Here is a 26,778-nt window from a genome sequence, read left to right on the forward strand (position 1 = left end):
TTCCCCCTATTTTGAGTCTATCATAGTGTTTTATATTATTATTGTACTTCTATTTTATTGTGATTTTGTGAAACTAGAGTGTAAGAAGTATTGTTCATTGGAAAATGATACTTAAAAGCATGTTCTATTTCTATTTGTAAGAGATTAACTTCTTTTATGATCAGAATGCTATGAATTTACAAATTGGAGCTATTACTTATTAGAGATTGTTGTCATTATGGTTGACAAACTGTCTTAAGTAATTACTGGGTATATTTTGCTTTGAAATGAATAAGAATGATACTCATTTCCTGTTTGGAAAAAAAAAGTCCAAAAGACCTGGGAAATTCTCAATATCTGCAAAGTTCATTGAGGATTTGCCAGGTTCCTATGGATTTTTCCCCTTGGGCAAGGTCATGAAACCTTATCAATACTATAGGAAAAGAAATTATTCAAATATTACATGAAAAATGAAAGCTTCATAATTCTAAATTAGCAAATTGGAATACTAAGTGATTTTTTTTATGGATCCAACTGGATAGAATTATACCTGGAATAACAGACATTGAAGTTGAGTATAGAATATTTTTCTTTTTTCATTACAAATCAATATATGACACTATTTGTTATATGGAATGGCTCTCTGAGAGGTGGCTGGGCTTATCATGGTGATGTAAGGAACAGAAAATACCAATACAAACTTATTTGAAAAAAGAAGTTAATATATGACATGTTTAAATGTTCAGAATAACAGAAGCTGCTATCTTTATGAGTTTTGAGTGAACCATCATACATTCCCTTTCTGTACGAAATCCCAGACCATGATTATTCTTAATATTTGTAAGTTGATTATTATACCAGAATATCTGAAATATATATGTGTGTATATACATATGTGTGAAGTGTTTTTTTTTAATAGGAAGACTAATTATGCAACGGCTAAGTACTAAAGGTAAATTGTTTATTAATGATGATTTATTTTGATTAAAGATTATTGCAACAAGAGAAATAACTACTTTGTCCTTAAGCTGTGATTAGTGAAATTTGCTATGTAAGGTAGAATCTCTTGGGGCTATAATTGGATTTATTCTAAGTTTGGGACTTAGTTATGACCATTTAAATGTTGAAATAGCTGGTGGTTCAGTGGATAGAATGTTGGTTTTGAAGTCAGAAAGACCTGATTTTAAATCCAGCCTCAAATACTTGCCCTAGGTAAATCACTTAACTTGTCTGCATCAGTTTCCTCATCTGTAAAATGGAGATAATTAGAGTATTGACCTCAAAAGATTTCTGTGAGGATTAAATTGAGAAAATAACTGCCATGTGTTTAGCTCAGTGCCTGGCACTGAGTAGGTATGTATAAATGTTGTTTAGCCATTTTTCAGTCACGTCTGACTCTCCATGACCCCATTTGACATCTTCTTGGCAAAGATACTGTAGTGGTTTGCCATTTCCTCCTCAATTCATTTTACGGAAGGAGAGTTCAAATCTGGCCTCAGACACTTCTAACAACGTGATCCTGGCCAAGTCACTGAACCCCATTTACCTAGCCTTTGCCCTTCTGTCTTAGAATCCTTACTAAAGCAGAAAATAAAGTTTAAAAAAATCACGACTCCTTTTTGTATTTATTTGTTTATTTGTTACATTAAAATACCCAATTAACTTATCCCCTTCCTCCCCCATTATTGAAGGCATCATTTGACAAAAAGATATAAGTATACATAAAACTATATCTTGCTGATTTCTATTTATCAGTACTTTCTCTGAAGGCAGAAGTATACAAGTCATTCGTCAAACAATATTTCTGTGGCTGTATATGATGGACTCTTGGTTCTTCTTGTTTCATTCTTCATAATTTCATGTAGGTTTTCCCACGTTTCCCCAAAATTAAAGTTTGTCCTTTCTTTTTTTTTATTTTTATTAAACCCTTACCTTCCATCTTGGAGTCCATACTGTGTATTGGCTCCAAGGCAGAAGAGTGGTCAGGGCTAGGCAATGGGGGTCAAGTGACTTGCCCAGGGTCACACAGCTGGGAAGTGGCTGAAGATTGTCCTTTCTTACGGAGCAGGAGCATCCTCTCATGGTCACACACCACAACGTGTTCAGCACTCCCCCATCAGTGGGCACCTCTCCATTTCTACGTCTTTGCCACCACAAAGAGACCTGCTGGAAGCCTTTCAGAACAGAGAGCTCCCTTCCCTTGCTCCCGATCCCCTTCAGGAATAAGCCTAATAGTGGTGTTCCTGGGGCAAAAGGTAGACACAGTTTTAGAATTCTTTGAGAATAATCCCAGATTGCTCCCCAGAATGGTTGGATCAGTTCACAGTTCCTCCAGCTACTAGAGGACTGAGGGGAATGAGAGTAGAGCGGTGGGTAGAGACACTGATAGGTAAAAAGGCAAAATCCCCGGATTTGGGAACATACGGCTGGGCCAGAGCATGGCTGCCGCTGAGGAGTGATGCCGGGCAGTGTCCATGGAGGAAAGCCTGTATTAGAATGCCCGAAGGCCTCTCGGGGGACCCTGTCACCAAGAGCAGAGCAGACAAAGGTGTGCCTTTGGGGATGGGACAGCATGGCGGTTCGGGGTAGGTCTAGTAAAAGGGAGCCAAACATTGAAAAATCCAAAATAACGTCGCAAAAATCCGACACTGCAACCAGGAATGGAAGGATGGTTTAATAGGGGGAAAACTATTACGTTGAGTAAGAAGAGGGCGAGATGGAAAAGGTAGCCTGGGAAGGAGCCCGTAGGAAACCTAGACCCAACGGGGTCGCCAAAGCCCATCCCGGGTCCCTAAAATTCTAGGGGAGATTCAAACCCTTCGGAGGAATTCCTGGAGCAAAGATTAAGGACCTTCCCTGGACCTTGGACCCCAGAGAGCTCCCCACTGTAGCTGACACTAGAGGTCAACGCAGAGAAACGTGATCCTAGAAGTCGGATTCTCCCCGAAAGGGGACTCATCAGCATTGTCTGGGCTGCTGAGATTATTCGCTCACCTTGCTCTAGTGAATTCAGTTCTCTTGAGTGGCTGCCTTCAGGCTTGGGCAGCTCCGGTCTACAAGCTCTCCGGCAGCCCGCGATCATGGACCAGGCAGTCAGGTTCTCCAAGGAGACCTGGAACGTCCCTCCTCTGGCTGGCTGTATTTGCAGCTGCCTAAAGTCTGAGTCTAGGAACTGAGCCTTGGGATGGAGAGGCCACACCTGCAGCGATCAGACAAGTCTCTGTCTGATTGAAGTGTAGCTGCCGAGTTCCCCAACGCTGCCTTCGGGGACCCTCCCCGTGTGCCCAGATTGGGGGTGGGATGGGAACAATATCCTGTTCTCCTTCTGACTCACAGATAAAGTTTCTTGTTCAATTAGACCCATTTCCCCAACTCCTATCCCATTTCTAAGCTGAAGGGATTGTACTAGATGATCTATGGAGCTTCGAGTTTTCTTTCTGTATGATGAGGGATGGGTTTGCCAAAGGGGATTGTTGGATAAATGATTTCTTCCCTCTCTCTCTCTCCTTCCCTCCCTCCCTCTCTGTCTCTGTCTCTCTCTCTGTCTCTCTGTCTCTGTCTCTCTCCCTCTCTGTCTCTGTCTGTCTGTCTCCTCTCTCTGTCTTTCTCTCTCTGTGTCTCTCTGTCTCTGTCTTTCTCTCTCTCTCTCTCTGTATATCTCTTTCTCAGTCTCTCTCCCTCCCCTCTCCCTCTCTATCTCTCTCTCTGTCTCTCTCCCTGTCTCTGTCTCTGTCTCTTTCTCTCTCTCTCTGTCTCTGTCTCTCCCTCACTGTCTCTCTCCCTCTGTCTCTGTCTGTCTGTCTCTCTCCTCTCTCTGTCTTTCTCTGTCTCTCTGTCTCTGTCTCTCTGCCTCTCTCTCTCACACACACGGAATAATGAACCTGGATTTAAACTAAGGTCTTACAAACACCAGGCCCAATGTTCTATCTACTGTGCCACCTAGCTGCCCATGCAGTCCCTGAATGAACTCTGCAGATGAATAACCAAGGAAAGGAAGCCCAATTCAAAGAGGAGCCTGCAGTTCTGCCCTCCTAAACCTTCAGAGCTTTTCCATTGGCTGACGGTAGCTGAGTCTGCCTAGTCTATTGAAAAGACTAACAAAAGATGAAAAAAAAAAACAGGAGAGTTACATAGACCTAAACCCAGGTCAAGAGCATGAAGGATATTGTTTTATTTTAAAGTTAAGCAATGACGAAAGCTGACCTAAATGTGTACGGGTCCAGAACAGAAGGTCCTTTTGAGGGAAAATGAAGGTGGTGAAATAATCGAGTCCCTCTGGGATAAAATGCCGGTTTTGTTGGAGGATTTGGTACCTGACTGAGCCCCGTGTAGAGGGCTCCCTTCCTGGCATAAGAGACGGGGTGAGCGTAAGGGTGCCAGCCTCTCCTTCCCTTCTGGAGTCAGTGTAGAAGTACTTCGACATACGTGGCCAGCCAAAATAGGACAACATTCCTCTAACAGAAATAGCACTGGCATTCTGAACCGAGGCCCCGAGGGACGAAAGGAGTCATGCAGCAAGCGAGGCACAGTGTGAAAGGAGATCTCTTAATTCTCAGTTCTTGGCTAACTTTATGAGTCGGTCTGCAATTCTCTTCCACAGACTGGAGGGCGTTTCGCTATTGCTACTAAGGAGGGTGATTAACAATCAATTGTGGGAAACAGAGGGCTCTCCCAGAACTCTAGGGGAAAGGATCCCGCCTCACCTGCTTCATTCCGCCTGCCTGACCTTTGGCAAGTGGCTTGTCCCCTAGTTCTCGGTTTTCCATCCAGTGGGGGAAGGTGCTTCCCCGACACATCCCCAAGGACGGTCTCCGAATTCCCTCCCAGAGTCACGCCCATGATCCTGGCCAGATGTTCCTAAGAGGCGGCAAACCGCTCAACTGTGGGCAGTTCTCTTGTGAGATGAAGAAATTGGACTCGATAGCCTAGACGGCTCCTGCTTTCCTTCTGCAGCCCTGAAGGCAGGCTTGCCAGAAGGGATCGTTGGTGAACGGTCCCTTTCTCTGTCCCACGAGGCACCTCAGAGGCTCAAAGCTAGAAGGAACCTTCAAGGCCATCATTTTATAACTGAGAAAACAGTACTGGAGAGGAGAAGTTATTTGCTCCGTGTGGCATCGGTGACTTCTCCCATCCTTCTGCCCCTTCCTTTCTGATTTTTCTCATATCCCAGACAAGGCCTCCGTTTGCCCATCTAATTGGATGTCCAGCCCAGAATCTTTAAAACCTCCCCCCGGGGGCCTTGGAGTGTCCTGGAAATGGGTGACCCCGTGACTAGGGGGAAAGAGGCCCAGATTTGGAGTCAGGAGACGTGGCTCTGGCACTGATGGCCTCCGACGCATCTCTCCTTCACACCGTTCCTTAGTTGTCCTGCAGAAAGGTGCTGAGGTACAATAGAAGGGAAGTAGACTAGAGACACGAAGTGACACAGGACCAAATCTGAGTTTTGCATCTACACTTTCTGGGCCTGTTTCAGTAAAAAGAGTGCTTTGGGACAGAAGCCAAGGTCCCTTCCACATCTGCATCTGTGATCGACTGAGAAAATACACTTAAAGCCTTGTGCAAGCCACATGCACCACGTGAATGCTAGCTTTTCTCATTAACTATGCTTCCTATGACTTTTATGAGCTTTTGGAATACATTGAGCGGGTCTCACATACCAGGACTCTCTTGTTCCTTCTAACCCAACCATAGACAACATTGGCTTAGACTCCAGCCAGTCAGGACACTTGGGGAGAGCAGGCAGGGGGGGGTTCAGGTTGAAGAGAAGTAAGAATGTTGACTCCTTGGGCTTTGCTGCATTCCCACTACTGTTAGAGTGCCCGCTCCCCGACTCTGTCTGGCAAATGAGTCAACAAAAAAAGGCAAATTGAAATCCCAAGGTAGGAGTTTTATTTCGCTCATTCTTCCTCCCAAGCAGATTTTGGGGTTTGTTCTCATAAACAATAGGGAAATGAGAAGAAAGAGAAAAGACAGGAATAAGAAAACAGTGTTTTACAGGAAAAGGGGCGGGGTAATAATCATGGTAGTAATTCTCTTGTATAAGCATAAAAGGGGAGCTGAGCACCCAGAAAACTATGCATGGCAGGCATTGGTCCTTGGCAACATGAACAGGAAAGTGGCTAAGAGTGAGTGCTCCAGAAGGTTCAATCATGCTCCTGAGACTCTTACCAGTTGTCTGTCTCCTGTGGCCCCCAAAGCAGAGAAGTCTCCCAAGAACACCCCCCTGAAATCAGAGACCCACGTTATGGATCACGAAGGGGAATAAGATGGTAGCCAGCAGCCCTGTGTAGTAGCTAGCATTAAAGATAGCTTGGCCCAAGGCCTCCAAAGTCCTTAGAACTTCCTACTAAAACTACAGAGAAGGCTCTGAAGATGCAGACCTATAAATTTCAAGGACCCCAAGGAAAGAGATGCTCTCGAGCAACTAATGGGAAAAGGACACAAGGCTGCCCACTCCCTTTATCTTCCTTCTCTCTTCCTCCCGTCCTTTCTTTGTCCTCGGATTTCCCTTTTGGACATGCCATTCAGGAGAACAAACCTCAAAATCTGAAATCGTTTTCGAAAGACACTTATTAGGTTTCTTGGTAGAGGAGAGTGAGCCTGAAAGCTGTGGCTTCCTTTCATTCAGAACATCGAGTCCTTCGGAACCTATTTCCAGTGTCCATTTAACCAGAAACTACCTTTTGAGTCTCAGCTGTTGCATGCTCTGGTCCCTGGAAGTCCTGGAAGAGGCCCCATTCTCAGGGCAATTCTGGGCAGGGGCTCTGCCCAGCAGATCTGCTTCTCTGGTTCCAAGTCACTTGCCGAGTTTCCCTAGGTAATTCTACTAAAATCTGCCAGTAATACGACTCGGTACAATTTAGTACAACTTCCTAAATTTGGTTTTCTAATATCTAGTTCATATAGTGAAAATGAGCACAATTACAGAGCTAATGCTAACAATAACAGACATATAAGATGCAGCATTCAGATTTTAAACTAAAAAAGAATGTGAGGCCAGTTCTCTACGGATAACATTCTTTAAGTTACGAGTAGAATTTATTATATATTTTAAAAGAAAATCAGGGTATATATAATACATCTAGTTTTAGACGATCCTTTTTTATTATTCTACTATGTATAAAAATGCACATTTTATTTGGTATTTGTTAAATTTAGGAAAAAAATAAGATACATAAGTCGATCATAAAGGCCACCTGACATCCCTTGATGAGTAATTAATCACTTTATCCAGATGAATTTCATCCTTCCGTATTGAAACAAAAGGGAATCAATTCCCCAACAGATAAATGGCCAAATGTAAATAGTCACTAAAAGAGAAAAAGTAGTTCTGAGGTTCCATCTCATATTCGTGAAATGGACAAAAAGGACAAAAGAAGAAAATGACACGGTGGGGGAGATTCGGGGAAACAGACGCTAATTCTGGAAAACCCATTTGGAACTAAGTGCCAGCATTTACTAAGTTTTATATACCATTTGATTCAGAAATACATCACAAGGCTGATATCTCCAAAGAAATAAAATAGAAATAAAAGAGGGAAAAATGTCTATGTACAAAAATATTTATAGTAGCTAAAAACTGGAAACCAAGAGGGTGTCCAGCCTACTGGGGAATGGCTAAACAATCTACTTTATACTTGGCAGTGGATAGAGTGCTAGACTTAAGAGTCAGTAACAGCTGAATTCAGATCTTGCCTCAGACACTTACAAGTTATGAGAACTTGGACAAGTCACTTTTCTTTTTCTGTAAAATAAGCATAACAATAGCACTCAGCCCACAGAGTTGTTGTGAGGACTAAAGGAAAAAACACATATAAAGTAGTTTGCAAACCTTTACGTGCTATATAATACATGCTGTTATTATTACTGTTATTTTTATTATGCTCTAAGAAATGACAAAATTGACAGTTTCAGAGGAGAGAATGACATTATTTATTAATGGGGGCATGCAATTCCCATTAACAAGGAATAAATCTTTTTTGCCAGCCTCCTTCCTCCAAAGAGAGCAAGTAAGTTCTGCCTCTTGCTTATAAAGGAGCTCTTGCCCTCTTTTTGATTGGTCTGACAGCTAGATCTTGGGACCTCCCTGACAGTTCCCATTAGTGGATATTTCAAAAGAGGAGACGGATTTAGAGACCTCAATTCCTCCTCATTATTTTGTCACAGGGTAGCCAGGTCACTGTTCATTCAAGGCAGCCCACAAAAGCTTTTCCCAGAGGTACCCTAATGGGTCAAAGTCCAATAGCTAGAGCCTGGGACTTCCCTTACTTGTTTGTAGATAAATAAGGAGCAGGTCTCCACTCTGCCTCTAAGAAGAGACAGAGAGATCCACCCCAGTGAAATGTCTTGAGGCCTGGGAGCTGACTTTCAAAACCAGAAGTTCGAGAAAGGTTCCTCTAGAAGTATTACACTTCATCATTAATTTTCCTCAAAGAAGAACACTGAATTACGAGCCCATAATTCACCTGAAAAGTCAAAGAATTTCAGTTTTTATTGCTTGTTCTAACTTTCCTTGAACCCTATACCTGATATAAACAATGCCATCAATAGGCTAAAGAGAGAATTAAAAAATCAAAAGGGCCTGACATAAAATAAACTCTTCTGTCTCTTAATATTATCAGACTCCAAAATAGGAAAAAACATAATTTACATTTTTCTTTGCAATTATTAATATAAATTTGCATATAAAATCCTTAATCTAATTTTGAGGACTTTTTACTGAAACATATTCAAAGCCTGCATGTCCCATTAGAACTATGTAGAAGCCAGTTTTACACACACACACACACACATCCTGGTTCTTAGAGAAAACAATCTAATCTTGTTCTTTCTCAGAGCTTACTATGCCATTAAATTAAAAAAAACACTTTTACGCCTTTCCCTGATCCCCCTCTTTTGAGGATATTGATTGTCCTCATATCATCCTGAAAGAATTTAAGGACTAAATCTTATCAGTGGCAAATCTAACAACTTATTTTACCTGGTTACTTAGAATAAGAAATCAGCCACAAATTCAGATGAAAAATAGTAAGATCTTTCCTACTTGCATGCTCTTATAACTCAGAGATATTTTAGAATGAATCTACTAATTATTAGATTTAGCATTGCAATGACAAAAACGTTAATGGTTCATCTGCCCTGATTAAAGAAATTTTATTACAACAGGAAAAAGGAGGGACATTGTTATAACGATATCAAAATTGTCCCTTCAAGGGCACAGACTAACCTGGCATTAGCATAACTGGAGATAAAACTCCTTTATTCTGTTTGATTCAACCAGGCAAGAGTCCTAGCTAACAGCCAGTCATGCAGCAAAATTCCACACTATTCACAGAGTATCACAGCCAGGCTCAGACTCAACCAATGGGGAAACAGTATCAAGAGGATTCTACTTCTGCCCACACAAGCTTATCCTCTCAGCTTTGCCAGGCACAGACACACTCCTGTTCTCTGACTGCTCTCCCTCTGGGCAGGACATGACATTCCCCTGGAACGGTGGACTACTGATGATGCCAATTCAGATAGTCACACCTGAAATTGAAACTGAGAACATCATCAAATTGTAGCCCCAAGAGAATTTACCAGCTTTTCGCAGAATTCCACTGCTCCCAGCTTAGGGTTAGGCTTTTTTTTTTTTCACATTGTAACAATACTTAACAATAAGCATATATAAGGACATTAGAAGATTTCTTCTTAATACTGTACCATTTTGATTTCTAATACTGCTCTGGGACATAATATTTCTCAAGCCTTTTTCCTCATCCCTTTGTCACGATAATTATAGGAATGCCCTCACGTTTCTCTGCCCCAGAGCAGCTTCTAAAATTGTGTTCATTAAGATTGAGAATATAAGCCCATCCTTTTCAGTAAACAAAAACTAGTTTTGGCCAAGTGTGTCTGGAGGCGATACAGCAGTGTCTTTATCTATTTTCCCATTGGGATGAATAGATGGAAGTCAACCTTGGCCAGGCCTAACCTGATTTCTCCATATTAATTGGTCAGGACATTCGAAGCCTATGACCAGGCATGTGACTTTTCCCCATCACCATGAAGGGATCAGAAAAGGACTAGAAAATATTAGCTCACCTCCTCATTAGGTATCCACCAATTAGAAATGTCTTGGGCTGTTTAGGGAAGGGCCGAATAATGAGCTTCCAAAATTATAGTTGATGACTCAAGACTTGAAATGGAATATCTTTGATCACTGAGAGAGATCACAGACCAATTAATTTATTGGTTATTGCTAACAATCAATAAATTGACTTTTCTTACCAGGAACCCAGTATCAGAATTCTTACTCATTACAGACATCTTAGTTATCCTTCATTTGTAAATTAAGAATAATCTTTAATAAATTAATCATTAATTTGTTAATATCATTAGTATAAAATCACTAATAAATTAAGAATAATTGTTACTAAATGGGCTCAAAGATGTAATTTTAATACATACTATTTATTAACAGGTATAATTTCATATTTCTATAAGTAGTGGTCAAATCACCTACAACTCTTTAAGTAAACTTATAAGTCTTCCTCCCAATCCCTTTGGCTAGGAGCAGCCTTCGTTCCTTATCAAGCCTTTTCATAATTTTAGCAGTTTCTCTCAAAGGACTGATAAGATGTTATGACCCTGTCCAAAGAGAATCCCAAGGAATCTTCACAGATAAAGACAATGTCAGAGGTCTGTAATAATTTTTTTACCCTAAACGATAAGTTATTATTAACAATTTTAAAGCAAAATATATCTAATTAAATCCTAAACAGTTTAAAATTTTGCAAAGCATTCTTTAACAGCTCAATTCATGATTTAAATGCATCTAAATACTTCTCAAATAATAGCCCTCCAACTTTCTCTGGGTATCATTTTTCAAGTTAACAGCATTTCTTATACAGTGATTTCTGAAAAATCACAATTCAAGAAAACTGACAGCCTAAAAATAATGTGATATTGTGTTTTTTTAACGCATAACACAAAAAAATTTTGCCAGTCAAATAATAGCGATTCATTTTAATGAATTTTGGAAGCTCTTATTTAGAAATCACCACCTATCCGTTTGGCATCCTACATCAACCACCTCCAAAATAAAACTTAGACTGATTTCTTTAGTAAAAATAATGATCACTAACATTTGTATAGTGCTTGTTTATATCAGGCACTGTACTAAGCACTTCATCATTATTATCTCATTGGATCCTCACAACAACCCTGGGAGATGGGTGGTGTTTTTCTCCCATTTTATAGTCAAGGAAATTGAGGCAAATAAAGGTTAGGGTCGTACAGCAGATAAATGTCTGAGTCTGGAATTGAACTCAGGTTTTTCTGATCCATTCGGTTCCAAGTATATCACCTTAATACCAAATATCAAGTGTATTTTGCATTAAATTCTGATTGGCTGTAATTGTCCCAGTAGGAGAACCCACCTGACTATAAAAGAGACCATATTATAATTTAGTTTCAGGATAAACTTCAACCAAATCAAATCTATATTTATAATTACAAATGGTAACACTCAAAATGTCAGTTTCCCCAAGAATCATTAGGTGCCAATACCTCAAATCACAGAGCCTGTGGCTTTCAGTTAGCTCCAAAGATTCCGAGTTTCAGTCTTAACCTTTTCCTTCTTTTTGGAATCCATCAGGCTCTAATGATTGGCACGTGCTGTTCTAATGGGCCTCCAAAGACAAAATTGTAGTGTGCTATACTCAAATAATTTCGTGGTGCAAATTTTATTTCTATAACCATTTGATAAATGTTTTAATTTGAGACCATACAGTCTATCTGAAATTGCTAATAGGCACTATTCGGAAAAGTCTCTCATATTCTTCTTAAAAAAAAAAAACAAACAACAACAAGGGGCAGCTGGGTAGTTCAGTGGATTGAGAGCCAGGCCTAGAGACGGGAGGTCCTGGGTTCAAATCTGGCCTCAGCCACTTCCCAGCTGTGTGACCCTTGGCAAGTCACTTAACCCTCATTGCCTAGCCCTTAGCACTCTTCTGCCTTGGAACCATCACAGTATTGATTCCAAGATGGAAGATAAGGGTTTAAAAAAAACAAAAACAAATACCTCTTACCTGCTGTCTTAGAATCAATACTAAATATTAGTTCTACGGCAGAAGAAGTAAAGACTAGCTAATTGGAGTGAAGTGACTTGCCCAAGGTCATGTAGCTATGAAATGTCTGAGACCATATTTGAACCCAGGACCCCCCATCTCTAGTAGGCCTGCCTCTCTATATACTGACCCAACTAGCTGTCCCTCATTCTTTCTATCTCAACAAAAATTTTCCTTCTCAAACCTCTTTCCAAAACTCCAGACCCTTTATTCATGTTACTTTCTACTTACATGGTCAGTGTAAAAAGGCTCACTTTTTTTTTTAACATTCCATCCCTTCTTTTATCTCTACTTGCTCAAACCTTCTCTCTTGCAGTTTTTTTTAAATCCTTACCTTCTATCTTGGAGTCAATACTGTGTATTGGCTCCAAGGCAGAAGAGTAGTAAGGGCTAGGCAATGGGGGTCAAGTGACTTGACCAGGGTCACACAGCTGGGAAGTGTTTGAGGCCAGATTTGATCCCAGGACCTCCCATCTCTAGGCCTGGCTCTCAATCCACTGAGCCACCCAGCTGCCCCACCCTTGCAGTTTAAAAAAAATATATAATCTCAGCTGATTGCTAGATTTATACTTATTGAGTTGCATAGTCTATTTTAATTTAAGTGACTTTGCATTAATTTACCTAAACAATTAAATTTTGTTGAAACATTTCGGGCTAGCTCCAATTCTGCTTATTCTCTAGTAGGTGAAACCATTTTCTACAAGAAAAATATAGCTTTGCCCTCCAGGAAGGGCAGAGAGACAAGCTGTTTGCAATCCTAGATGCAAACCTTCAAAAATTCATTAAGACGTTTTAGCAATTACAAAAACCTTTAAACTATCATTTGCAGTTTTACTGTAGAGATATCACATTCATTGACAAATTTAATCTCTACGTTATAATGCCAAAAATGTCTACAAATGGGAAAAACACTCTTTTTTTCTCCAACCTTCAGGGTTATGAAGGCAGATAAAGTATTTTGCAATTTCCCTTCCTTATCTCCACTGAAGAAAGATATGTAAGATCTTGTAGATGTTCGAGAACTTCCAAAAACCTCCTCAAAGCTCACCTCCCTCCCTGCTAAATCTGACTTTCTGTCACTAACCTAAGCACCTCCTAAGTGACGGAGTATAAAACAAACGTCCACATTCATCAGAATATCTCGATAGCTACCAGCCACTCCTAGACCAGGCTAGGGAGAGTTGAGGAAAAAGAGAGGAAGAGGAAGAGAAAAAGAAAATTCTCTCCCGAAAGGGACTCTAATGTAATTTAACAGAATTTTTAGTTTCTTACAGATGTGTACCAAGCCTGGTACTGATCAAATCAAGGGCGTAACTCATTTGGTCCATTAGACTAGGCTGGGATAACACTAATCCCACTCAAGTCTTTCCCTGAGCTAAAACCAAGCCAACATTCTTAGTTTTATGGACGCTTGGAGTTGGTATCTGGACTGTGTCTGACCTGAACCTGAGGGGGCTCAAGTTCTAATTCTGTTCAACGTGACACTGTGTTGGTCAGATCCTGCCCATCTCAATTCTAAAATCAGAGACTTACTCGGTTGCCGTGGTCTCTGAGAACCTTTGGGTATAATTCACGGTGGCCACTAGAGAATCCCATACTGACACCATACTGTTGTCTTAAATCGTTTTAGAAAAGAAATTAGATCATTTGGTAGAAAGTGTGAACTAGAAAGGAGGTGTGGCTCCCTCTAGTCCAGGCTCTAGAAGGTTGACTTCAGACATGACTTAGATAAGGGTACCCATATATGAACCACAAATCCACAGTTAAGCAGTTTTGCTAAAAGGGCAACTTGAAAGCAAAGTGGATTGGGGTGGCTATGAATAAATGTAAACATTCAATAAAATTTGGACAAAGTCGCTTGAGTAGACCCCAAATAAGACCTGGGTGTGGAGACCCAAAACAAGACTGTTGTGGGTAGATCCAAGACCTAGAAAAAAATATCTTGTAGCCATCTCTAGTATTCCTGGAGAATTATTGAGGTTAGGTTGACATTCTGGGTGCAAATGATCTTGTTAGATTTAAATGATATAATAATTAACAAGTTTTGTGAACAATATAATAAAGCATCCATTAGCGAAATGGATTTCTGTACGTAGCTGTGTGTAGGTGCTTCTTTCCCTCCTTTATCTAGTTTAGACAAGAATTAATTTAAAATATCATCTACTCTCCCCTTCTCCACCTGCCCCCTTCATCATTTAATATTTTTATTTTTTATCTAAATAAAGCAGGATTTACTTGGGCACCATAATCCTTTGAGATAATTTCCACCATTGTTCCTTTCCCTTCATTCTCTTCTACTTGTGTTCCCTTTTTATTCTTCATTTAATATCATCAAAATATAACAGCATAACTCCCAGGCCTTTTGTCATATGTCATCTTTCCATAAAAGAATGCAAGCAATTCATCCATGTTTCAGGACTGGCAGTTCACATTTACCCACTCGTATACACCATATGTATGCTTTTTCTTCTGAGCAGTATATCCATTTTTCATTCTTTGGAAATAAGAGTGTTCCAAATTTCACAACCATACAATACTAATAGGCTATTGGCATTAAAAAGATGAGACTGGAAAAGTTAGGAGACATTGTAAGAGATAGTTGTCCCAACCAAGCCCTGACCAAGAATGCTTTCTACAGCATCTCCAGCAGGCGATTGCCAAATTTTTGTCAAAAGACCTACAGGAATTGAAATCCCCCCCCTTACAGCACTTTGAGACATTTTTAATTGAACTGTATTTTCTCACTGCTTATATACACAGGACTTTGTCCAGTAATTAGCCATCATAAGCAGTAAATTATTTTGAATTCTTCCATTTCTGATATTATGTACTGTTTGATCTGGCATAGGAGGCATTTCCAAACTCATTTCATTAAAACAAGGCTATTTAAATCTTCCCATGTTTAAAAGCACAAGAAGGTTTCTCTGTGTTTCTTATATTTACAAAGCTCCCATTTCTCCAGTATTGATTTTGTAATGTCCTTAAAGGCTGAGTTCTGAATGAAGGCTGTCATTATACTGATAAGGTCTCTATCCGATGTGAATATCTAGATGTACAATAAGATTTAACTGTTCAGGAGATGCTCATCCACATCCTTTACATTTTCTTATTCTCTCCATTATGTTTCTTTGTGTGTGAGATCAATAGGAACTTTCTCATAAAGGCTTTCCCACATTCATGGCATTTATAAGGCTTCTCTCCAGTATGTGTTCTCTGATGTCGTATCATGTTAGATTTTTGATTGAAGACTTTTCCACATTCATTACATTGATAAGGTTTCTCTTCAGTATGAACTCGCTGGTGTTTAATAAGGGTTGAGCTCTGAGTGAAGACTTTCCCACATTCGTTACATTCATAAGGCTTCTCTCCAGTATGAATCCTCTTGTGTTTAATAAGAATTGAGTTTTTAGAGAACACTTTCCCACATTCATTACATTTATAAGGCTTCTCTCCAGTATGAAGTGTCTTTTGTGAAACAGGGGTAACACTCTGACTTAAGACTTTCCCACATTTCTCATTTTTACAAGGCTTCTCTTCTGTATGAATTTTCTGGTGCTCATTTAGTGTTGAGTTTTTACGGAAGGCTTTCCCACATTCACTGCATGTATAAGGCTTTTCTCCAGTGTGAATCATCTGATGAGAAATAAGGGTTGAGCTCTGAGTAAAGGCTTTCCCACACTCCTCACATTTATAACGCTTCTCCCCAGTGTGAATTTTCTGGTGGTTGAAAAGGGTTGAGTTTTGATTGAAGGTTTTCCCACAAATTTTACATTTATAAGGTTTCTCTCCAGTATGAGTCTTCTGATGTTGAACGAGGTTTGAACTCTCTATAAAGGTTTTCCCACATGTATTACATTTATAAGGTTTCTCTCCAGTATGCATTCTCTGGTGTTTAATACGGGTTGACCTCTGACTGAAGGCTATCCCACACTCATTACATTTATAAGGCTTCTCTCCAGTATGAATTCTTTGGTGATTTAAAAGGGTTGAATTTTGAGTGAAGGCTTTCCCACACTCCTTACATTTATATGGTTTCTCTCCAGTATGGATTCTCTGGTGTTTTAAAAGGGTTGCATTTTGAGTAAAAGCTTTCCCACACTCCTTACATTTATATGGCTTCTCTCCAGTATGAATTCTCTGGTGGTTGAAAAGGGTTGAGCTGTCAGTGAAGGTTTTTGCGCATTTATTACATTTATAAGGCTTCTCTCCAGTATGAATTCTCTGGTGTTTGAAAAGGGTTGATTTCTTATTGAAGGCTTTTGCACATTTATTACATTTATAAGGTTTCTTCTCTCCAGTATGAATTTTCTGATGTTGAATAAATCTTGAATTGCGAGTAAATGTTAGCCCACATTCATTACATTCATAAGCCTTCTCACTGGCATGGGTTTCCTGGTGTTCAGAAAATTCTGAATTTTGAGGGGAGGCTTTCCCACATTCCTCATATTTATAAGTTTTGCCTCTAGTTTGAATCTTTTGGCGTTTGGGCATTTTTCTCACATCAGTCTCCTGTTTTAACTCCTGAATTTTTACCTGGCTCTCACTTTCCCTCCATTCTCCACAAATAGAGGATTGTTCATCAGCACTGCTGGAACTTTCCATCTTTATTTTATTGGATGATTCTTCCTCTGGCTCATTCTCTTTTGAAATTGCTTCTGAGGTCTTTATCTTTGTCTCCAAATCTGAAAAACAATAATAAAAACTACAAATGTTATTAAAAAAAGATTTGAGAAAGGAAATTGAGGATGAAAGAATGCAACTCAAAATGGTACCCAGAGAAAGATAGGTACCTGGTGGAAACATTTTTTGAAAGCTCCTTTTTAGTATCTCTAGGATTATTGAGAAATAATATTTTTCTAAGTCTAATATCCCTTTTTGGTTTCTGACCTCTGTCAACCAAAGAAGAGCCTCCCTGTCTCCACTCCTTGCATGTTCACTGGTTATCTTCTATACCTGGAATGCTCTGGGTCTTCTGCACCAATTCCAAACTTGCCTGTCTTCCATTAAGTACCATCTGAAACCCCATCAACCCCAAGAAGCCTTCCCTAATGCCTTTATATTTCAATGTACATAGTAGCCATATCACAAACATTGTTGATTCATAGATTCTGTTCCAGGCCCATAGTACTTAATAGATGCTTGTGAATCTATCTCAAATAGGATAATGACTCTTGTTTGGGATTGTTAACACACAGATGTATTTTAACCTATTGGGGGGGTGGTGGTGTGAGGTTAAAGTTACTATAAATGTTACCATAGACTTTGTTGGGTAAATTGTTACCTCTGAGGACATGGGAATGAGTGCAGCAGACCATGGTAGTTTAAATTATTTTCCATCAGGTAGAAATTACTTTAATTCAGAATATGATTAGATTTTTAAAAATTGTTTCTGAATGTGACATATATCTGTAGGCATCCATCTCCTCTATATACATATATATTTCTATATAGGTACACATATTTGTTTGTATGTGTGTAAGGGTCTAAGTACATTGGGTATATTTCTAGAGAAGAACTCTTAGCAATCTTTCTTAGAAATGTGGACATGGGGGGCAGCTGGAGTGGATTGAGAACCAGGCCTAGAGACAGGAGGTCCTAGGTTCAAATCTGGCCTCAGACACTTCCCAGATGTGTGACCCTGGGCAAGTCACTTGACCCCCATTGCCTAGCCCTTACCACTCTTCTTCCTTGAAACCAATACACAGTATTGATTCCAAGGTGGAAGGTGAGGGTTTAAAAAAAAAGAAATTTGGACACATTGGTCCTTCTTGGTATCATAAGAAAAAAATAATCATCTACTACACGTATAACCCATATTGAATTCTTGTCAACTCCAGAAGAGGAGAGGGAAGAAGGGAGGGAGACAACACGAATCATATAACTTCAGAAAATATGGGGAAATTTGTTATTAAAATAAATCAATAAAAAATTTAAAAAGCAATCATATCTGACATGTCTATAGAGCTTTTGCATTTGAGCGTGGTAAAAACCCTGGGAACTAGGTACCAAGGGGAAAGGTGTCTATTTTACAGATAAGAAAGAGAGAGAGTTCACAGTTTCATGGTCTTCCCCAGGACCTCTGGGTAAGTTAACCACAGATAACACTTATTTGGCGCCTTCTGTGTAGTGAGGACTGTGACAAGGAAATCACTTTAAAAGACTGATATATATTAATTTAAGATCGCCAAGGAATTCAGCTATGTAATTCCTTAATGAAAACTCAAGTCAGCAGTCAACCTTTTATGGAGTTTAATTACAAACAGGAGGAAGAAAGGTATTAGAGAGAGAGAGAGAGAGAGAGAGAGAGAGAGAGAGAGAGAGAGAGAGAGAGAGAGAGAGAGAGAGAGAGAGAGAGAGAGAGAGAGAGAGAGAGAGAGAGAGAGAGAGAGAGAGAGAGAGAGAGAGAGAGAGAGAGAAAGGGGAGAGAAGGGAATAGGGCTTAAATACCCCCTCTGTTTAGGCTGGGCCAAAAGGCCCAAGCCCTTAGATAGCTGAGGCAAAGAAAAGAGATCAGTCCCTATCACTCACGTGACCAAAATGGAGAAACAGTCTCAGGGGTCTCCACCTTCAGCTTCCTTCAGAGCAAGCTCCTCAGAGCACAACCTCTCAGAGCAAAACCTCTCCAACCCCCCTCAGTCCTCAGACCCTGCTATCTTTAAGGAAACCATCCAAGTTCCCTCCCCTCGGTTCTCACATCTACCAATCACTGTCCATGTCTTCCCTGTGCCAATGGTGGCTCTAGCTTAACCCAGGACCGCCCAGAGGTCTGCCCCTTTGCACATGTCAGTTGAAGGTCATATTCTCAAATAATTAAATCTTGATCCCTTGCTGCAGCCCTTCCTAAATCCTGTTACCCTAAGTAGGGTGGAGTTGGAAGTTCCAAGACCTGGTTCTGTCATTCCAAGTATCTCTATTGTATCAATTCTAAAATCAATCATGACTCAAAGAACTTTCTGTTCTATGCTTAAGCATAGGTCAAAGCCCTTTCCATTGTTCAGCAAAAGGTTTCTGTCCTAAAGTAACCTTAAGTAGGGAGGAGAAGGAACCTCCCATGCCAATGGGGTTCACATTCCAATAGACTATCAGTAGGAAATTTTTCAAGTATGAAATTTCCCAATGGTGAAATTTCCAACATTTATAAGTCTAAGAAATTTTAAGGTTTACAGGACGTTCTGCCTACAACTCAGGGGTAGTGTGGTTTTATTAGCCAACCCATTTTCCATGAGACATCTTTATAAACTCGATGACTTCTCCTACCTCTGGCTAGTCTTCCTTCTCTGGCCAATCAATTTCCAGATGTTAGGGTGACAAAGAGCCAGAAATGAAGAGGGAAACCCCCCAGTACAGAATAGCCATCACCAGCTTTCTGGCCCAAGGGACTCTCGTGGCATTTGCTCTTCCTGAGCAGACCTCCTCATGATTTCTGTGCTCACTGACAGAGTGGAGTGTTGGAGCAGGAAAGAACCAACAGATTCTTTAGGGTTCTAAGGTTCCATATTAAAGCATTTAAGGGAATACAAGGGGTAAGGAGAGGAGGAGCCAGGAAAGAACCTTGAGGGACCCTCACATTACATTGTGATTACACAGTTGAGGATTCAGTCAAATGAAGAGAAGGAAGGGATGGAGCAAGCATTTAGTAAGCATCTATTATGTGCCAGGCACTGTGCTAAGAAAATCCTGGAAACTGAGGCAGATATCAAGTGATTTGCTCTCTGTCACACAGCTCTAAGAGTCTGAGGATAGACTTAAACTCAGTTCTTCCTAACTATAGATCTAGTGCTCTATCCATGGAAGCTCCTAGTTTGAAGAGTGTCAGGCTAAGTCGGAGAAAAACCAAGGGAGAATGAGATCACAAAATCCCCCGAGGGGAGGGCATATCTGGGCTGAGGGTGAAACCTGCCACCACAATTGCTCCAGAGAGGTCAAAAGTGAGGAATGAGAAAAATGTCATGAAATCTGCCAACTAGAAAATCATTGCTCATGTTAGGGGTTATATTCTTACCTGTGGAAAGAATTCAAACAAGAGGGTTCAGGGTTTCTGCACAGCAGAAATGGGGATTTGGAAGGGATATGAGCAGGCTTCAAGCCCAAACAGCACACCAGCTCTCCATTTCCATATACTCAAGAGGTGGTCAGAACCTCTAAAGGAAAATTTTTGAAGGGGACGTGCCAGCTTTCAAAGAAGCCCATTCACTTTTTAGACTACTGTAAATTTGAGGAAGTTTGTCAGAAAGACATTTTTGTATTTACCCCCTTACCAACTCAGTGCATTGTTATTGCTGGCTCTAATGTCTATAGCTAAACACCCTCTTCTACCAGAAAGCCCTTCCCATTCATGCAGGCAGCTCATTTTTCCTTTAAGCCTTTTCTCTATACTCTAAATCCTTGCTTCCAACAATCCTCACAGGACCAGAAGAAAAGCATCCTTCAAGCATCCTGGCTGTCCTCTTCTGGACACTCCAGCTTCTCCCAGTCTTTTTTATGCATGGAGCCCAGAACTGAGATGCTCTGACAAGATCAGAGGACACAGGATCTATCTGATCCTTATTTTTGGAAGCTGTGCCCCTATCCATGTGGGTCCCTGGTGCTAATGACATTTTGGGCTCTTATTTCCCCCTACTGACTCAGACTGAGTTTGTAGTCATAGGCACTGTGAAGAATGTTTGCTATCTTTGCTCTCCTGTGGAATTTCTTCCAGTTCTCCAGTGTAAGTAGATCCTTTTGGATCCTGACTATCATCCAGTGTGTTAGCTGTGAAGAATAAATTTATCTCTCCCCTGACTGTGAAGATTAAATTGTAACCCTTGCCTATTTTTAGATTTTAATCACCCAAAGTGTAAATACCCTACTTAAAAGTTGAGTATGAAAATCTGCCCATTTTTAGATTTTAATCACCAAAAGTGTAAACATCCCACTTAATCATTAAGTGGGAGGCCTATGACCCATGTGTGCAATAGTGGGTGAAGAATCAGAATTAAACTAACTGCCCCTGGGAAGTCTTAAAGCAAAGCTTCAACTATAGGGGGCAGCTGGGTGGCTCAGTGGATTGAGAGTCAGGCTCAGAGATGGGAGATCCTAGGTTCAAATCTGGCATCAGACACTTCCTAGCTGTGTGACCCTGGGCAAGTCACTTGACACCCATTGCCTAGTCCTTACCACTCTTCTGCCTTCTACTTAGTATTGACTCTAAGACAGAAGGCAAGGGTTTAAAATAATAAAGCTTCAATTGTGATTGGTAGACATAAAATTAGAGGAAGACACAGGAAGTGAGGCAAAAGAAGTGTCTTTAAAAGGAGCTGTCACTTCCTGTGAGGGACAGTTCTTCATTCTTTAGAAGTGGAGACTGGAGACAATTCTTCATTCTTTGGAGTGGAGGCTGGACCCGAGACCCTGTTCCTGACAAGGCTGTTCCAAAATATCTTCCTTTAAACTAACACATAGTGAGTGAAAAGTTGACTCTTAACTGATGGATTTTCCGAAAACAACTAGCCTCAGGAGAAATTTACTCTTGAGAGAGACTTCCCCAGGTCCTCAACTTTGCCGAGGTCTAAGGACTAACTCTCCCTGCCCAGGTTGAACCAGGGGCTGGGAGTAAATTACTTCGTGCTTAAGCTAGATATCTTACCCTATACTCTCTCTGCTTTTCTTACTTCACTCTTTCTACATTTTGTAAATAAATTATAAATAAATCTCTTTGGAATAAATTAAATTCCTAGCAACCACACTCTTAAATAATCCAGTCCAACCCTTTTAAAATTAACCCCCTTTCCTCCTTAAATAGCTATGCTCCTAGGTCTGTCTCACCTGTAAGTTCTTTGGGCATAGGAAGTATGCTTTTATCTGTGTAAGCCAGAAAAAACAAACAGTAAAGGAAAAGATGAGAGGGTCAGTGAAGCCATTTTTTTAGGTATAGTACAGAACAGAAAGAAACACAGTGATAGAAGCATTCTTTTAGTACAGAAGAGAACTGTCAGAGAGAAGGCAGCCATCAAAAAAGAGACACTTTTTTTAGACACAGAAAAGAATTGAAGGATGTTGAGAATAAAACACACTCATAGACACCGAAGCATTCTTTTAGGCATAGAAGGAAGTTTAGAGAAAAACACAGTTATAGAAATGGGAGGGGGGGGCAAGGGGAGTGGCAGCTAGGTGGCTTTCTGTTTTGATTGAGAATCAGGTCCAGAGACAAGAGATCTTGGGTTCAAATGTGACCTCAGACACTTCCTAGCTGTGTGATCCTGAGCAAGTCACTTAATCCCTTTATCCTCAGTTTCCTCATCTGTAAAATGAGCTGGAGAAGGAAATGGCAAACCACTACAGTTTCCTTGCTAAGAAGACTCCAAAATGAGGTTGTGAAGAAAAGAAAAAAAAGTTCAAGTTGAGAAACAGTCATAGATATTGAATCATTCCTTTAGATTCAGGAGAGAACAGAAGGAGAAACAGAAACAGAAATTTTTTTTTAATGTTCAGAAGGGAACAGAAGTCAGTCTAGACAGAAAAACAGTCATAGAAATGGAAGCATTATTTTAGGTAGGATGGGAACAGAAGGATATCCAAATAAAAAGACAGCCATAAAAATGGATTTTTTTTAGCTGCTTAAGGAAACAGAATCCAGCAAGGAACATAGCCATAGAAATTGAATCATTCTTTGAAGTACAGAAGGAAGTTCAAATAGAAATGTGACTGTTACACCACTGTTGGGTTTGTACCTCAAAGAGATCAAAAGGAAAAGGACTTGTACAAGAACATTCATAGCTGTGCTCTTTGTGGTAGCAAAAAGTTGGAAAATGAGGGGATGCCCTTTGATTGAGGAATGACTGAACAAATCATGATATATGATGGTGATGGAATACTACTGTGCTCAAAAGAATAATGAACTGGAGGGATTCCATGTGAACTGGAACAAACTCCAGGAAGTGATGCAGAGCGAAAGGAACAGAACCAGGAGAACATTGTACACAGAGACGGATACACTGTGGTACAATCAAATGTAATGGACTTCTCTACTAACAGCAATGCAATGATCCAGGACAATTCTGAGAGACTTATGAGAAAAATGCTATCCACATCCAGAGAAAGAACTGTGGGAGCAGAAACACAGAAGAAAAACAACTGCTTGATCACATGGTTCAATGGGGATATGATTGGAGATATAGACTCTAAAGTATCACCCTGGTGCAATTATCAATAATATGGAAATAGGTCTTGATCAATGACACATGTAAAACCCAGTGGAATTGCTTGTTGGCTACAGGAGGAGGGAGAGAGGAGGGAAGGGGAAGAACATGAGTCTTGTAACCATGGAAATACATTCTAAATTAATTGATTGATTTTTAAAAATGGATACACCAAAAAAAAAAGAAATGTGGCTGTTGACATTTTTGTAGCTATGAAATGAAATGTAAGAAAGTTCAACTTAAACATAGCTATGGAAATTAAAGATTTTTTATGTATAGAAGGGAATGTCCAGAGAGAAATGCAACCAGAGAAATAGAGGCATTTTTTAAGGTCTAGAATGGAATATGAGGAAATCTATTAGAAACATAGACCCAGCAATTGAGGCATTTTCATTTGGGGGGGTCCAAAAAGGAACTGAAGAAAGCAAGATAAAAAACAGCATAGAAACTGAAGCATTCTTTTAGTACAGAAGGAAAGAGAAGGAAGTTCATGTAGAAATGGGACCATGAAAGTAAGGCATTTGTTTACATACAGAAGGAAGTCCAGATCAAAATTATTCAGTTGAGGGGGCAGCTAGGTAGCTCAGTGGATTGAGAGCCAGGCCTATAGACGGGAGGTCCTAGGTTCAAATCTGGCCTCAGCCACTTCCTAGCTGTGTGACCCTGGGCAAGTCACTTGACCCCCATTGCCTACCCTTACCACTCTTCTGCCTTGGAGTCAATACACAGTATTGACTCCAAGATGGAAGGTGAGGGTTTAAAAAAAAAATTCAGTTGTGTCTAGCTCTTCATGACCCCATTTTGGGGTTTTCTTGGTAAAGATAGTGGAGTGGCTCGCCCCTTCCTTCTCCAGCTCATTTTGCAGATGAAGTAACTGAGGCAAACAGGATGAAGTGACTTGTTCAAGGTCACATAGTCATGTTTGACCTCAGGAAGATGACGAGTCTTCCTGATTTCAAGCCTGGTGCTCAATCCACTGCACCACCTACATTCTTTTAATTACAGGAAGGAATAGAAGTTAGACCAAATAGTAATTGAAGTTTTTTTTTAACATATAGAAGGAAAAAAAAAGAAAGCCTAGACAGAAACTTTGCCAAAGAAATTTGGAGCATTCTTTTTAAAATACAGAAGGTGAAAGAAAGTAGCTCAGAGAGAAACCCAGTCATAGACATTGAAGCATGCTTTTAGGTACAGAAAGGAAAAGAAGAAATGAAGGAAGGAAGTCAGTCCTTGAAATTGAGGTAGTTCGTTGTTTTAGCTACAAAGGGAACCGAAGAAATTTCAAATAGAAAATAGCTATTGATTCTGAAGCGTTCCTTTAGGTACAGAAGGAAAGAGAAAGAAGTCCTTCCAGAAACACAAATATGGAAACTGAGCCTTTTTTAATGGATAGAAGGAAAGCCAGATAAAAGCAACGCCATAGATACAGAAGGATTCTTTTTAGGTACTGAAAGGAACAGAAGGGAGTCCAGATAGAAAAATGGCCAAAGAAATTGAAGCATTATTTTAGGTAAGGAGAGCAACAGATGATTGTCCACATAAAAAGAAAGCCACACCGCACACGTATGACCAGCTTCAAATTGCTTGCCTTCTCAATGAGAGGAGGAGGAAGGAGGAGGGAGGGAGGCCATTTAGAACTCCGAATTTTTAAAGATGAATTTCTAAAGTTGTTTTTACATGAAATTGAAAAAAAATATATTTAATAAAGTTGTTGTTCCTAGCTAGGTGATGCTGGGAAAGTCCCTTCCTAGTCCTTACTGCTCTTCTGCTTTGGGATCAGTTCACAGAATTGATTCTGAGACTAAAGGTAAAGGCTTTAAAAGAAATAAACTGAAGCATTATTTTTAGCTACAAAAGGAAACATAAAGAAGTCCAGCCAGAAACTCTACTGGAGAAATCAAGGTACTCATGTAACACAGAAGGGAATAAAAGATAGTTCAGGTAAGAAAACAAGGCACAAAAAAAAAATTTGAGAAGGAAGTCAAGATAGAAACACAAAGAAATTGAGGCATTTTTAGGAACAGAAAGGAATGGAAGGAAATCCAAATTAAAATACCACCAATGAAATTGAAGCATTCTTTTAATACAGAAAAAAAATGAGAAGGAGGTTCAAGTAGAAATAGGGCCATAGGGAGGCAGCTGGGTTGCTCAGTGGATGGAGAGCTAGCCCTAGAGACGGGAGGTCCTAGGTTCAAATCTGGCCTCAGACACTTCCCAGCTGGGTGACCCTGGTCAAGTCACTTGACCCCCATTCCCTAGCCCTGACCGCTCTTCTGCCTTGGAGCCAATACACAGTATTGATTCCAAGATGGAAGGTGAGGGTTTAAAAAAAAAAAGAAATAGGGTCATAGAAAATTAAGCATTAAGGTCCAGAAGGAAGCCCATCAAACTATAGCCATAGAAGTTGGACCATTCTTTCAGTACAGAAGAGAACAGAAAGAAGATCAAGTAGAATCAGGCCCACAGAAATTGAGGATTTTTAACCCTAAAGAATGAAATATAAGAAAACCCAACAAGAAATAGAGCCATAAACTAGAAACAATCTTTTAGGTACCGAAAGGAATAAGTTAGTCTCAACAGTCAGAAAGTGATAGATTTTTTTAAAGATCTAGAAGGAAACAGACTGATGTCCAGATAGAAACAGTCATAGAAATGGAAATATTTCTTTTAAGAAAAAGGAAAAGAATAAAAAATAATATATAAAAAAATATATATTTTTTTTTACGTATAGAAGGCAACAGAAAGGAGTCGTGTTGAAAGACAGTTTTGAAAGAAAGATAAATGACTGTCATCTGAGTGGTGGAGATTTGGAAGGGAAACTTCTGAATGCTAATTCTGCCATTTCTCGGGCCCAGGAATGGATTGGAGGGAACACTCAGCCTTTTTCTAGAGTGAAGCAGGGTGGGGGGATTCGTCTATACGGCTTCTCAAATCTCTCTGCCATTAGAAGGTACTAAACTGGAGGGCGGGTACTTTTTTAGTTGCTCCGGCTGAGGCTGGAAGTTGAGTGAGAGGATGGGAGATTAGCTTAAACTGAGAATCTGGGCCTTAGCAAGCATTTTAGAAATGTTTACGGACTCTAATCTACCTGGGCATCTCATCCAAAACTGAGGTCTCCCCCAGACTTCCCACCTGTCTCCAGATTCAAGGAACTAGAGAAGCCATAACCCCCTTCTTCCAGGAACCAATCATCCCCATCCCTTTAGCAGGCCCAGCCTTGGAACTGCAGAAGCGAAATAGGGATCTCTTACAGATCTAGTCTGACTTCCTCATCTTACAAATAAGGGGGAAAAAAACTAAGAACAGACTTTCTCCAGGTCAGGCAGGCTACGGGGTCTGAAAGTAACCAAAAGAGATCTCAAAGGAGACCCTCGTTGCTGGTAGGGAAAACAAGATTTTACACACCAAATAGTGTGCTTCCTTTATGTTACAGATGGGGAAACTGAGGCCCAGTGAGAGAAATTGACTTAAAAGATCACCCAGGCAGAATTAAACATGCGAGGCAGGCT

At 40.2% G+C, this 26,778-nt stretch overlaps 1 protein-coding gene across 1 annotated transcript in view; it reads right to left on the reverse strand.

Moving 5' to 3' along the window:
* Positions 1-1,592: 1,592 nt before the first annotated feature.
* The window catches only part of LOC130453945 (zinc finger protein 501-like), a 110,520-nt gene continuing 85,334 nt past the window's right edge, over positions 1,593-26,778 (reverse strand). Inside the window, exon 4 of the mRNA XM_056796285.1 lies at positions 1,593-16,774. Coding sequence (XP_056652263.1) covers positions 15,189-16,774 — 1,586 coding nt within the window. The 3' untranslated portion in view covers positions 1,593-15,188. The remainder of the gene's footprint in view (positions 16,775-26,778) is intronic.

The sequence above is a fragment of the Monodelphis domestica genome, chromosome 4 (genome assembly GCF_027887165.1).
Source record: "Monodelphis domestica isolate mMonDom1 chromosome 4, mMonDom1.pri, whole genome shotgun sequence".
NCBI lineage: Eukaryota > Metazoa > Chordata > Mammalia > Didelphimorphia > Didelphidae > Monodelphis > Monodelphis domestica.